The 13,151-nt window shown below is 38.3% G+C and overlaps 1 protein-coding gene across 2 annotated transcripts in view; it reads left to right on the forward strand.

The window, feature by feature from the left end:
* The window catches only part of MEMO1 (mediator of cell motility 1), a 28,814-nt gene extending 15,980 nt beyond the window's left edge, over positions 1–12,834 (forward strand). Inside the window, exons 4-9 of one of the 2 annotated variants that reach the window (XM_032102612.1) lie at positions 277–389; positions 1,707–1,818; positions 2,768–2,910; positions 4,049–4,125; positions 10,922–11,026; positions 12,304–12,834. In XM_032102612.1, the coding sequence (XP_031958503.1) occupies positions 277–389; positions 1,707–1,818; positions 2,768–2,910; positions 4,049–4,125; positions 10,922–11,026; positions 12,304–12,435 (682 nt within the window). In that variant the 3' untranslated portion in view covers positions 12,436–12,834. The remainder of the gene's footprint in view (positions 1–276; positions 390–1,706; positions 1,819–2,767; positions 2,911–4,048; positions 4,126–10,921; positions 11,027–12,303) is intronic. The other variant, XM_032102613.1, reaches the window with a different exon arrangement.
* The last annotated feature ends 317 nt before the right edge of the window (positions 12,835–13,151 follow it).

The raw sequence follows: 13,151 nt of genomic DNA on the forward strand, positions 1-13,151 counted from the left end.
GCAAATTTCTAGCTGATGAGTACCCTCTGATAAATAACCTGCTTAAGAGATTTAAGGCTAGAAGAAGTGTTATTGAACTGAACTCATGATAATTTCTGGGATACCGAGCAAGGCTGGGCCACGGATTGATCTGTGATCTTACTGACAGCAGAGTAAAACTATTGTAGCCATGAGAAAGTATCACTTTGTACATTTTTATTAAACTTGTTGCTCTAAGCCAAGTTGCTGTACAATTGCAGTTGTCTAAATTGTGGCCTTCTGTGTTAATTGTTGTAGCCGAAAAATTTTCATTCTTGGGCCTTCCCATCATGTGCCCCTCTCCCGATGTGCACTTTCCAGTGTGGACATTTACAGAACACCTCTGTATGATCTTCGAATTGACCAAAAGAGTAAGTGTGTGATAAAGCTTGGACTTAACTGAGGCTTGGCTATTGACTGTGGTACTACAGTGATGAGGATTTTCTTCTTGTTGGGCACTTCCTTGCTGTAAGTGGCATACAAGTGCAAATCTGGTTTTAGTGCAGCAAAAACTAACTTCTGAAAGATCCTGGTTGTTTCAGACATGGTCACATTATAACCGTAATGTCTCTCTTCCTTCTGGCAAGTAAAGAATTCTACATTTTTGCTTATCTTTTCCATTTTGAGTGTGTGCCTCAGGGTTTTATAACTAAGAAAGTGTTACATCAAATAATAGCTCATTAAACACCACCTCCATTTTCCTGTGAAGTATTCTTGCTGGAAAGAAAGGTTCCTTAGTTGGTTTGAATTTGATTTCTGATCGAGGAATAACAGAGAAACAAAATATTGCTTTTATTTGGATGCATTATTGCATGTGACTTTTTAACTTGTAGACTTAAATACTGTTAGTCCATGAAATACCAGTCTTTTGAACTAAGTGCAGTGAAGATAAATTTGATATTTTGAGGTATACCTAAGTGATACAGCATCTTTTTCAGAAGTGCTAATTAGCACAGATGTGTTGTTTCACTGTAACTGTGATTAAGCAAGCAAATTCAGGCTTTCTACATAGAGCCTGCAGAAATTTCCGTAGGTAAGAAATGTTTTGCTTTCTGTAGAATTCCTTTATGGAGCTGAGAAGGGGGCACAGTGGAGAATTCATCCAGTGGAGAATTTTCAAAATGTAGAGATGACTCTGCAAGTTCTCAAGTACACTTGAGAGTAGAAAAGATAACTGACAAATGTTGATTACTTAATCAGTTGTGGCTGTCTCTAGATTTCATGATTCAGTCAATAATAAATTCTATTAAAGAGTAACACATCCAGCAATGGCTCAGCTGATGAATTTTTATTTAAAAAAAAAGGTCAGTTTATGAAGATAAAAATTCATTGACTGGGCAAATGGTTGTATATTTTCAAATGTATTTTATTTGTGTAATTAAATTTTGTATCATAACTGAAAATCTTATTCAATATACTGATAAGGTCACTGATTTAATACACTTATTTTGTAAACAGAATAAATTATGGTTATATTTTAATGACTTCAACATAATTTTAATCCTGAATTTATTTAGAAACAAATGATTTATGATGATAGCTCTTGGAGTCCTTGGCAAGTAATTTTTTATAATGGTTATGTTCTGATAAAGGTAGACTGTAGCTTGCTTTTTGCACCTGTAGTGGTTTTCAAAAATAAGCAAAAAAAAAAATAAAAGTAGTAAAAACTGATCTTTCATTCATTTCAGTTTATGGAGAATTGTGGAAGACTGGAATGTTTGAGCGTATGTCCCTACAAACAGACGAAGATGAACACAGTATTGAAATGCATTTGCCTTATACTGCTAAAGCCATGGAAAGGTACTAGGGCTAATAACTTCTACAAGAATGAACATTATGTGCATAAATGTTTGAGCTACTGTGAAGTCCGGTAGGAAATAATAATACATTTTATGACATAGAAGGCCTGATAGTGTATATAATGCTCATACTCCTCCATCCCCCAATAAAAATTTTGGTAAGGAGCGGGTCAGAGACTAGGATAAGCTGCTGTAATTGGAACTGTGAGCAGAGCAAACATCTGAATGATGAAGTTATAACACCTCTTATAACAGGTTGCCTTAATAGAGTTAATATTAGACATGTCTTCATGAACTTTTCTCAACAACTGATTTTTTTCCCCACTTTTGTAAGGCAGCTCTGAAAGAAGTTCAGATAGTTTTCTGTGGGATTTTAAGTTTCTTCGGAGCCTTAATACTAATTTTGAAATTAAGGGTGTGTTTATAGCTACTGTTTCAGATGTTAGCTTTAAATAAAAATGGTCATCTTTAAGGAAAAAATGTCAATCTGTGTTGGGGTTTCTTCCCTAACACATGCCCCATCCCCCCCCCCCCTTTTTTTTCTTACTTCCATTGTGTTTTGAATTTTCCCTAGAGTATCGGTATATACTTGGGCACTATGTTGAGCATTTTCATATACGTTTTATATACTTTGGCGAATTACCCAACACACAGCATCTGTACAGGGAGAATTTAATTCTTACTTCATTCCTGATTTCACTGTGTCTTTTCTTTTTGTTTGCCTGGTGTTTTCACTTTGCAGCGGGGAGAAATACTGATTTTGGGGGTGTGTGTTTTCTGAAGTTGAAGTACTTTGTGGTTCTAAAACCACATCCTACTATGACCTTACCAAATTACTATCGTCAAATAAACATTTTTAACTTTTAAACATTCTGCTGTTTCAATTAGCAAGCCCTAAAAAGATCTTCAGATGTTACTTGAATTACAACCTTTTTTCTCTTGCTTATAAGCCATAAGGATGAGTTTACTATTATTCCTGTGTTGGTCGGAGCACTGAGTGAGTCAAAAGAGCAGGAATTTGGAAAACTCTTCAGTAAATACCTAGCTGATCCTAGTAACCTCTTTGTGGTTTCTTCTGACTTTTGCCATTGGGGTAAGTTTCATGTCTCATTATATATTGAATATTTTGTAGCTATTTTAAAATAATGTGTTTTATTAAACATTGAACATTTAAACTTCTGGTAAATGTATTTTTGCAACTTAAATGCCTTTGTAAAGTTAAAAAAGACTTTAAAATCTGGAATAATAGGTGAAAAATATTGATGTGGTACTGTGTTTTCAGTATAGTGGAGGAAATAAATGGTGAAGGTGTGTGGGTTTATATACATCTCTTTACTGTTGCAATGAAATAATTGTCTGAAGTTGCTTGCTCTTTTTACTCTTCTTTTAAGCACCTCAAAACAACTTTCAAAACAAATTAGCTAAAAATTCACAGGGCTTGGCCACATTCCTCTGCTAGAAATAAGTTTTGTATATTTTACTGCTGGGTAAGATAGCAGATGGATTATTTATGCCAATTCACCCCAGTTCATCTTGGTGGCAGAGCTATAAAGACTCCAGAAGCCTTGACTTCTGTCCTGCTTCATAATTTTATTTTTCTTTTAAATGTGATAGTAGCTGGAAAAGGGACTGCTTCAGAAAGATACATTACACAACAGACCTTCTTCCTTTTTTTCCATTGTCATCTTTGGTCAACTTAATTAAGTGCAAGTTTTACTTGTCTTTGAATTGTGGAGTAGGTGGAAGTATATATAAGAATGACCTGGTCCTGTTGTGGCTAATGATCCATCTAGATCTGCTCATTGAATAATCATGAATTTTTTCTTTTAACCTTCATTTACTGTGGGTATTGTTGTGCAAGCAGAAGTAGCCTGACTCCATGGTTGACTTTGTGAAGAGGGATAGCAAAATGAAATGTTGCTTTATTTCTTAACTGGTAGAATTGGATTCCAAGGCAATAACAGGCAATTAGTGAGTGATACTTCAGTGTCAGTTCTACATAGTAGATTTCTCTTTAGGAATATAGACACCCATCGTGTATTTTTTTTACTTTGCTTCTGGGCTGCTATTTCATGATTGCCCTAGAATTTCTTCAATGGAGCTAAAAGGTATAAAATAAATGAAGATTACTACTTTGCAAGTATTATACTTTCAAATATTTAGTAAGTATTAGGGAGTGTTTTAGCTACAATTTTTCCCTTTTTTATTTTATACGTGATTTTTGTTTCAAGGTCAGAGGTTCCGTTACAGTTACTATGATGAATCCCAAGGAGAAATTTATAGATCCATTGAGCACCTAGATAAAATGGTAAGTTTTCAGATTTGGTGGAACTAACTAACAAATTTCTCCTGTACATTCCATTTCTTTGAACACTTTAGAAATTTCTCTAACAAGATATTATAGATCAGCTATTTTATTGAATGTATAATTTTCCTTTGTTTACCACAATAAGAATTTAGCTGTTGGTTTTAGCTAGCATCCTCCCTTCTACTGACTGCGCACAATTATATTGCGGGTATAAACTAGTAAGCATAATTAATGAGAAGAAATGCATGTTCACCTACCTAAAAAGCTCTAATGTAACGTAATTTCTGTCCACGTACCCTCTTGTGTATTTGGAAAGCAGTAAAAATTATGCATGGAGAATTGTGGTAGTTCCAGCTTGCTAGCTGTGATACCTGCATATAGAAACAGCATTGTGATTATGCAAAGGGTTTCAGCAACATCCATTTGGAGGAAGAGAGGCTGTAGGGCATTGCACTGGTCAGGAAAATGAAAGCCACTGTTTCCTTGGCAGTAGCCTTCCCCATGCCCCTTGCTGTGTAGTAGATGGTGGGGAAAAAGCAGTAGACCATACTTCATTTTGGGTTTGGCCAAAGGCTGAAAGGATGCTACATACAGAAAGGTCCTATGCCAATTATGTTGCATTTTCTTTGCAGTCACAGGAGCCAAGGATTTCTTTTTAAATTAAAAAGAACCCAAATAACTTAATGGTCAAGACTATACTTAAGGCACAGAATAGCAGTAATTTTTCTGGAAATATGTAACCTGAAAATTTGTTTTACAGCTGTTTGCATCATTTATGTAAATTCTGTAGAATCTGTTAGAAGAGAGAACTGTTCTTATTCATGGCATGTTAATTTTTTCCTTGTCTTGAAGGAATAAATCCTATCTGTTGGAGAGATCTCTAGACTTTTTTGCTTTGGGTATCCATATTAACCTCTTTGTTTTTCTTCTATTCATCACAGGAATAGTATGAGTAAATAATTTGCCTTCATTCTGTTTATCCCACCTTTAATAATGCTTTTAGTCAGTTGAGAGGCTTCTCTGTCAAGACAAGTGTTTTTCTACAGAATCAGCAGCTTTGAGTATTTTTGCAGGAGAGCAGATTATGGTGCATTAGCAAACATTAGTTTCCCCTTGTTAACTTCTGTGGTGAAAGCTTGAGGAAAGACTGGACTTTGGCATTTAATTACTTTTAGGGAATATGTTGCTGCACCAACTCTTTCTTTTGGTAGTTATTCAGCCAAATGGAGGTGACATTTTTTGTAACATGGAAAATCATATCTACTGTTCAATAACTATAAAAATACTGTTTTGATCTTCAGTTTAACTGGAAAACTAAACATGCTGTATAGCAGTGTACTGTGGTTATTTTTTGCTTGTTTATATCATGCCATATCTAAACACATGACTCCATGTTGCAGCGGGGATTACTGCAACAAGCATATTTCAAACCAGGAGTCTCATGGAAAGCGAAGTATATATGGACAGATTCTTGGTAGATGTTTCAGAGGTGTTTATTTCTCCAGCCGCATGGCCGGGGCTCAGCTCAGGAACCCCGGAGTCACGGGACCCGAGGGTCCTTGGCCACACTGGGGAACACAAACCAACCACTGGGGAATGAGACTGACCAGGGGCAGGGAAACCCCATGTCTCCCCTCAGGGCCCCTCTCCCAGGGCTCCATGGCAGGGGAGAAGGGACCCCAACACCTCACCCGTTTTATTTTAATAAAAGGAGAATGAAAACAACTGGATAAACATAACAAGAACAGTTTCAAGACAAAACAAGCCACCCTCCTGAGTCTTTAAATGTCCAGTCAGATTCCGTGGAACAGCTTAGGGGTGACAGAAGGGAGACAGAACTCTCCGGGCATGCTTTGTGGGGAAACTGAGGCAGGAGAGGGTTTAATTTCTTCCCTCCCCATTTTCATCCTCCCCCTCGGCATCGGAGAGGAATTGTAGGGAAATGGAATTGTATAGGGAAGCCATGGGGTGAAAAACGGATTAGGAATAAACTGGGGATAGGGTAAACTTAGGAAGGGGTTCATATTGGGTATAGGGTAAAAGGGGGAAGTAGGCTGTGGATAGGGAAATTGCTGGGATGGATATTGTTTATAATTTTGTGCGTAACGGCTGCCTTTGACTGGAATACCTCCAGGCCCAGTAACATTCGCTGCTTGTAAACCCTTCTTTCCTTGCACTATATCAAATTGTACAACTTCCCCATCTCCTACACTTTGCAGGTAATTTTTAGGGTTATTCCTTTTAATGGCAGTTCTATGGATGAATAGATCTTCACCTGTATCATCTCGTGTTATAAATCCATAGTTGTTTTTTACATTGTACCATTTCACAGTTCCTGTGACTTTCGTGGCTACAACTTCTCCCATCACGTGCTTGCGTGTTCGTCGTGGCTGCTGGTCCCGCGTGGCCGCCGCCTCGCCGACTCTGATGTCTTGGCTGGGCCCCCGCGTTGCGGCCGCTCCGCGCTCTCCGAGCGGCGCTGCTCCGGCGCGTGTCTGGGCTCTGCGGGGCCCCGCGTTGCCATCGCCGCTGGCTCCGTGCCCTGTGAGCGGTTCCGCTCCGCCAACTCCACGCCGCTTTGAGAGCAGTCACGGGACCCGAGGGTCCTTGGCGTTATCAGGGAACCCAAACCAACCAATGGGGAATGAAGCTGACCAGGGACAGGGAAGCCCCATGTCTTCCCCCCAGGGCTCCTCTCCCAGGGCTCCATGGCAGGGGGAGGGACCCCAACAACTCCAGACACTGTATGGAGGAGGTTTTGCTTTGGGTGATTTTTTTTTTTTTTTTTTTTTTTTTTCTGGGTGAAACAAGATGTCTTGTTAGCAATATCACAAAGATCTCTCTGTCACATTTTTCCAGTTTTTGGAAGTTTGTTCAATTTTACATCCCACTTGGGTAGTTCTTGTTTCCTTAGATAATTATTGAATTTTTTCATATGATTTGATGTGCTAAACAAACTTGTACTGTTGTAACCAGTAGGCCTCTACACAGACAAAATAGCATTCAGATAGAGACAAAACTGTACTAAAACTGGCTTAATTTTATTGGACCTAACAAGGAAAGCAGTCAGCTGAGCACATTGTGAGCAGGAAGGTATTCTGGGGTAAGATAAAATCAGATTTCCTTAGAAATGCCTTTGGGGGGGATGATGGCCTCTTCCTTAATTGGACTGGACTTTACATATAGATGCATGATGATTTTCTCACCTAGTGAATAAAAACTGCTGAACGCTTTGGGCATTGAAGTTTTACTTGCTGTGGTTCTAAGTTAGAGCCACTAGACTCCAGCATAAAACAAATAGAGTAGTAAATATTGCTGGGCAGGCATCAGTTTCTCCATGGTAGTTGTTGATCTGACCACTGTCACCACAGTGCACTTTGTGATGTAATGGCAAAAGGAGGAAATAGGCTCATGGTAAGAAGGGGTATCTTAGGGGAGAATCCACAAATGAAGAGTTATAACTGAGCAGCTGATGTGCAATAGTTTGTGTATCATGACCTGAAACACACTATCTTTTTAAGTAAAAGTGGGGGAAGTATTTTCCAAGACATTGTTGAAGTGTAATTATTTTTGATTGACTAGCCTGAAAATGCAGGCTGTCCACTTCAATCTTCATCGCCAGATTGCTCATTTTATACGAGCATATATTTGGTATGGGATACTTTCCGCCTCACTTGAGTCAGTGGGAGGATTGTGTTACCCTGAATGCTGATGAGGGAAAATGCAGGCACTGAGGAGTGCTGTGCAGGAACAGCCAGTAGTTGTTGTCCAGGAAAAATGCTCAGCATTGATGGCTTCTCGGGTACTTCTAATGACCTGCTGAATTCTGGTGGCTTTTGCAGTGCTGCTGCACTGTTGCAGGACCTTCCGCAGTGCTCCAGCCTGGGAAAGCTTCTTAGGCTGGGCATAATGTAAGACCATGGCTCTCTGCCTGGGTACCCAGGTCCCTGTTCTCTTCTCTGTGCCCAGACAGGAATTTTCCTGGTGGTTACTTGTCATCTAGTCTGAGTGACTCACACATGCAAAGATAGTTGGGCTGGATAGTAATAAGACCAAATTTGTTTCCACTTCTATTAGAGTGCTATTAGTTTAGATCTTTAAGTGTGAAGAAATAGCTGGAATAACTGATAAAAAACTTTAACTTGACCAGCCAAAGCATTCTTGGCATATAGTATAATATGAGCCTATAGGTTGTTGGAGGGGATGTTTGTTTGTTTGGGGTATATGTGTATAGGGTTATTGTTTTATAAAGTTTTTTTGCAGGCTTATACATGATTCTATTAAGGGATGGTATTTAAAAATGTAAGGTTTTTAATCATACTGAGTGCACTGTGCTAGGATACTGTAGATGCCATTAGCAGTATCTGGCTAACTGAGGGATGCAATTTTTATGTGATGCCATAATAACCATGTGATAAACCATGAAACTGCGGTTACACTTTTATCATGTGGGTTTTGTTACATGTTTCAACTCTGTTCTAAGCCATGCCTGGCTGAGTTGTTTTGAATACTGAAAATTATTAGCTTCATACTTCTGCTTTTTAGAAAAATAAAACACAACCTGGCAAAAATGTTTCCTTTGTTCCTCAACACTGTTTTAGACTGAGAAACAAACTTGGTAGTCTTTGCTCCTCTGCCACAATGATTTCTGAATCCAAAAGATTGAGAAGTTCAGTACAACGTAATGCTTATAGGATATCTGTTCATACCAATTCCCTATGGATTTTCTCCAGTCTGTGATGTATGGAACTCTGTTAGTGTTTTCTGGGATGAACTGCATAGCTGTAAGTGTTTTGCAGTGCTGAATTGTGCATTGAAATAAGCTTACTAGGCATTCTCATAAATCCATGTCCATTCATTTGAGACAAATGCTCAAATGCCTCTGCCCAGTATGTTCCAGTGACTTAAAACTGTAAAACGAGTCTCTCAGTTGAGCAGCCGTTTTCATTTTTTAAAAGGTCATGAAAGGGTTCTACAAACAGATAAAATGTGTTCTCGTGAACTGTTTAGTATCTGAGTAAGTGCTTTATGTATCTTCAGTTTCACTTGAGTATGTAGTCAAATTTAGTTCTGCTTTCTTTAGCTGTGTATTGACATGTACAATCTACAAGTAAATGGATGGTTCAAAGATACGCTTTGGAAACTTTGGAAATGGTTTCTATGTAATCACTGCTAGTTAGAGAATAGCTATGTTTTTTTTTTTTTTTTGGCACTCATTTAGGCTCTGTAGATCTGGAGTGATTAACAGCTGTAATTACTGGCCAAGGGTCCAAACACCCTCTCCATGACTCCAAAAGAACTGAGCTCTTACCAGCAATTAGCTAGCTTAGCTTGGTTTTGTTTTTCCATAAAATGTATTTCTTTATGAATTCATCTTATGTCTGTTTCTATTTAAAAGTACAGAAGGGTAGTGATTATCATTGCTGTTTTATAATCCTCCCAGCTCTCCTGGGAATCTTCTGCTCCTCCATTGTAAGCTGTGATCCAATCTGAATAATTAGCTGATATCTGCCAGATCAGCCAACACCCTTGCAGAGTGTTCTGGAGATTTCACTCTTGAGACTTCAGACTGACTGCTTCCTGCGTTGTGGCTTTTCCTTTTATCACCCAAAAGCAGGGGAAAGAGCTGAGACAAATGCAGAAATCTTAGAAGAAATTATCTTCTTTCCTGGTATCAACCTCCAGTTGTTTCCATGCGAAGTTTTTTTCTCGTCTCTAAGGAAGAACTTACTGTTTCACCAATAGAAGCAGCATAACTATGTATTTTACTGAGTTAGTGAGTGTCTGGAGCTCATTTCCCTGGTGAAGAGAATTAATAATTTTCATAGGAAGGAAAAAAAGAGAATGGAGTCTAATACAGGCGAAAGAGCAAAGCCATGATGAAACTAAGACAATAATTGATTTAGACTTGTTTTTAAACTATTTTCATGCTGTTTGATCTGCTCTATGGGATGGGGTAAGAGTAGGCTATATCTGGAGTTGTAGGAATTTTTTTGCCTTTAAGAATGCAAACGTTTGTATACGTGGAAGGTTTTGTTTTCCACACATGTACTGTATTCTTGGCATGACTCCATGGGCCCATGGGTCCTGCTCTGAATGGAGGAAAGGATGCATACATGTGACTGTCTCATGTAAAGTGGAAGCACCATTTCCTGGTTCTTACATTTTTGTTGTGCACCAACTTTATAGTGCTTTAGACATTTTCTGGGTCTGCTTTTTATGCTCTGAGCAAATGGCCAGCCCATGCCCAGATCAACTGCCTTGCATGCCTGATGTATCCAGGATACATCATGCTTGTTACACATGTGAATTGCATATGTGTAGTGATGATTTTATCTAGGCTTTTTGGACATCCAGAAGTCCCAGACAAGTGCTTGGCCCTGAACTCTGTTACCACAGAGAGCAGGTGGAGGCACAACTTCTTCCTGCTTTGCCCTTTTAGTAAATTTGTGTGGTTATAGCTGTACCAAATCTTACAGAAGTAGGGCACTCTTGGATGGTGGGGATCAACTAGTCTGCTGGAGGAGCTTTTTTAACATGAGCTTCACTGGTGTTTGCAAAGATAACTTCACAGATCTGTGGGTTATTGACGGCTTTGGAAGAGCTCCTGCACTTTTAGTTTGGCAAGGAATGGAAACAAGATGACTACAACGTAGAGCTCACATGCTGAGATTCCCTTGATACCCTTGGTACAAAGTAGAGGGTTTTTCCTCCTGCTCTGTGGTAACATATAGGTGATGTATAAACACCTGCTTGTGAATATGTAATGTAATTATTGCTATTGATTATTTTTCAGGGTATGAGCATTATAGAGCAGCTAGATCCTGTATCTTTTAGTAATTACTTGAAGAAATACCATAATACAATATGTGGAAGACACCCGATTGGAGTGCTATTAAATGTAAGTTTTGATTTGTTGAAGAATGTAACTTTTAGAAAAATGTTTGCGTTTATTAAAACACAATATTGCTGCAGTATTACTTGGTTCTGAAATATTAAGCCTTGAATTAACACTTATTTCTAAGTGTTCTCAATTTGGTCTCTGATTTTTGTGTCTTGCATATTGACAAATGTAAGCTCTTAAAAGGGCTGAGGGTTTTCAGTTCCCTAAGGGAGATGAGGGACCACATTCCGTTTGAATTTCAGTGAAATGCAATCATTCACTTTCTCTTGGCCCTAAATAAACAAACAAATCCATCTCCCTGAAGAAGTATGTAGTTACTCTTTTGAATCAGTACTTACAAACGTATATATTTTCTCTATGTTGCTATTAGCTAGCTATTCTGAGTGCCTTGTGATGTCTGGCAGTGTTTTTGAGTTTTGCAAATATGAGAAAGGGCCTCTGTAAGTATTAGAGGAGTCCACCGTTAACTCATAAATTAACAGCAATTAGAATTCAGATTACTTTCTGGTTAATATATTCTGCTTTGGTGATGCAGTGCGGACATAAACCTGGCTTAACTTAGTTGTCTAAATTTGGTCACAGCTGCTTTACAGCACTGCTGGAGTGCTGCAGATTTGTCATATTGCTTGAGTGAATCTCACTGTATTTTTATTGTAATTCAAATCTGAAACAGGAAGCATGTTAACTTTTTTAAAAGGGAAAACTAAATTCGCTGGGAATGTAGTCTTGAATGGAGAACATACAGAGAAACCTTTTAAAGTGGAGTCTGTAAAAGTTTGTATGAGCAATATCAATACTGGAGATGCATGTAGCAAAGGTCAGTACTATGACAACTCTGCAAGTCTACCCAGCTCTTACTCTCAGATAGTTAGTTTTGCAGTGAATTACAGCTTAATTTTGTTCATTTGTTTTTGCCAGTTGTCACACTTTAATAAACTATCCTTGTACCTTCCTTTTCCTTAATGGAAGAAATAGAATATGAAAAGTGTTAATAGTGTAGGTTTTTTCCTGCTGTATCTGTGTTTCTGTATAAATTCCCCATGGAACTGGAAGCATTGTTTCTAAAAGATTGTCATGAAAGGCTTAGTGTTGCTTTAGAGAAGTGCATGGATAGTGCATCAGTGAATGAAACAGCACAGGAGTGGCCTGGGTCCACTCAAAACTGGGAGGTGCTTATATAATGAGCTTGTGAGAGATGGTGCAAGGACCTTTCAGAACTAGGAAATGCAATTTCACTGATACCTTATTTTGAACAGCTCTTTTTCTCTCTTCAGGCTATCAACGAGCTCCAGAAGAATGGAATGAATATGAGCTTTTCATTTTTGAATTACGCTCAGTCAAGCCAGTGTCGAAACTGGCAAGACAGCTCAGTGAGTTATGCAGCTGGAGCACTTATGGTCCACTGAACTGCTGAATGCTCAGGGATGGCACCTGCACACACTCTGTATACGGGGTCCCAGCCTAGCCCTTACAAAGATACAGTCCCTGGTCTTTGGGTATACTGAAACCTCAAACTAATAGAACTCTGTTCTTTTCTAGTAGGTGTAGTCCTTCCTTAGTTTCAACTCATTTAAAAATGCTTTCTTGTTTAGGACAATGGAAGGAAGGCTGGTATCAGAATTTTTGTGAGATTTTTTTTTTTTCCTTTGGAAAAGATAATGACTATGAAGGCATGGTGGTAGACTGTCCTTAAAAATACAACATGTAAAGCATTTACCATATCCTAAATTTGCACTCTTTGCAGACCTGTGCACATATACTCAGCTTTCAGAATAGTTTTGCAAGTTGTAAACGGAAAAAGGGGGTGGAAGCTTTTTAATAAAAGAAAAAAAAGGAAAACAACGCATTTATAAATGATTCTGTATTAGAATATAATAAAACTCCAGTATAGTCAGTTACTACCCGTGATGTACAACAGATATCTTCTATTTTAGTTGCTAATAAAGGGCTACACAAACCAAAATAGTCTGATTTAAACTTATTGCTTTGTGTTCTGTATGTGGCTGCTTGTCATTAACATCCTTTATCCTCAGTTCTTATGCTTGATAATTCAGCCATTCTGTAAAATACTTTAGAATGTATTTTGTATTCAACATTTGTTGACTATTTTGTTTACAGATTT

The sequence above is a fragment of the Corvus moneduloides genome, chromosome 3 (assembly GCF_009650955.1).
Source record: "Corvus moneduloides isolate bCorMon1 chromosome 3, bCorMon1.pri, whole genome shotgun sequence".
In the NCBI taxonomy this organism is placed as follows: Eukaryota; Metazoa; Chordata; class Aves; order Passeriformes; family Corvidae; genus Corvus; species Corvus moneduloides.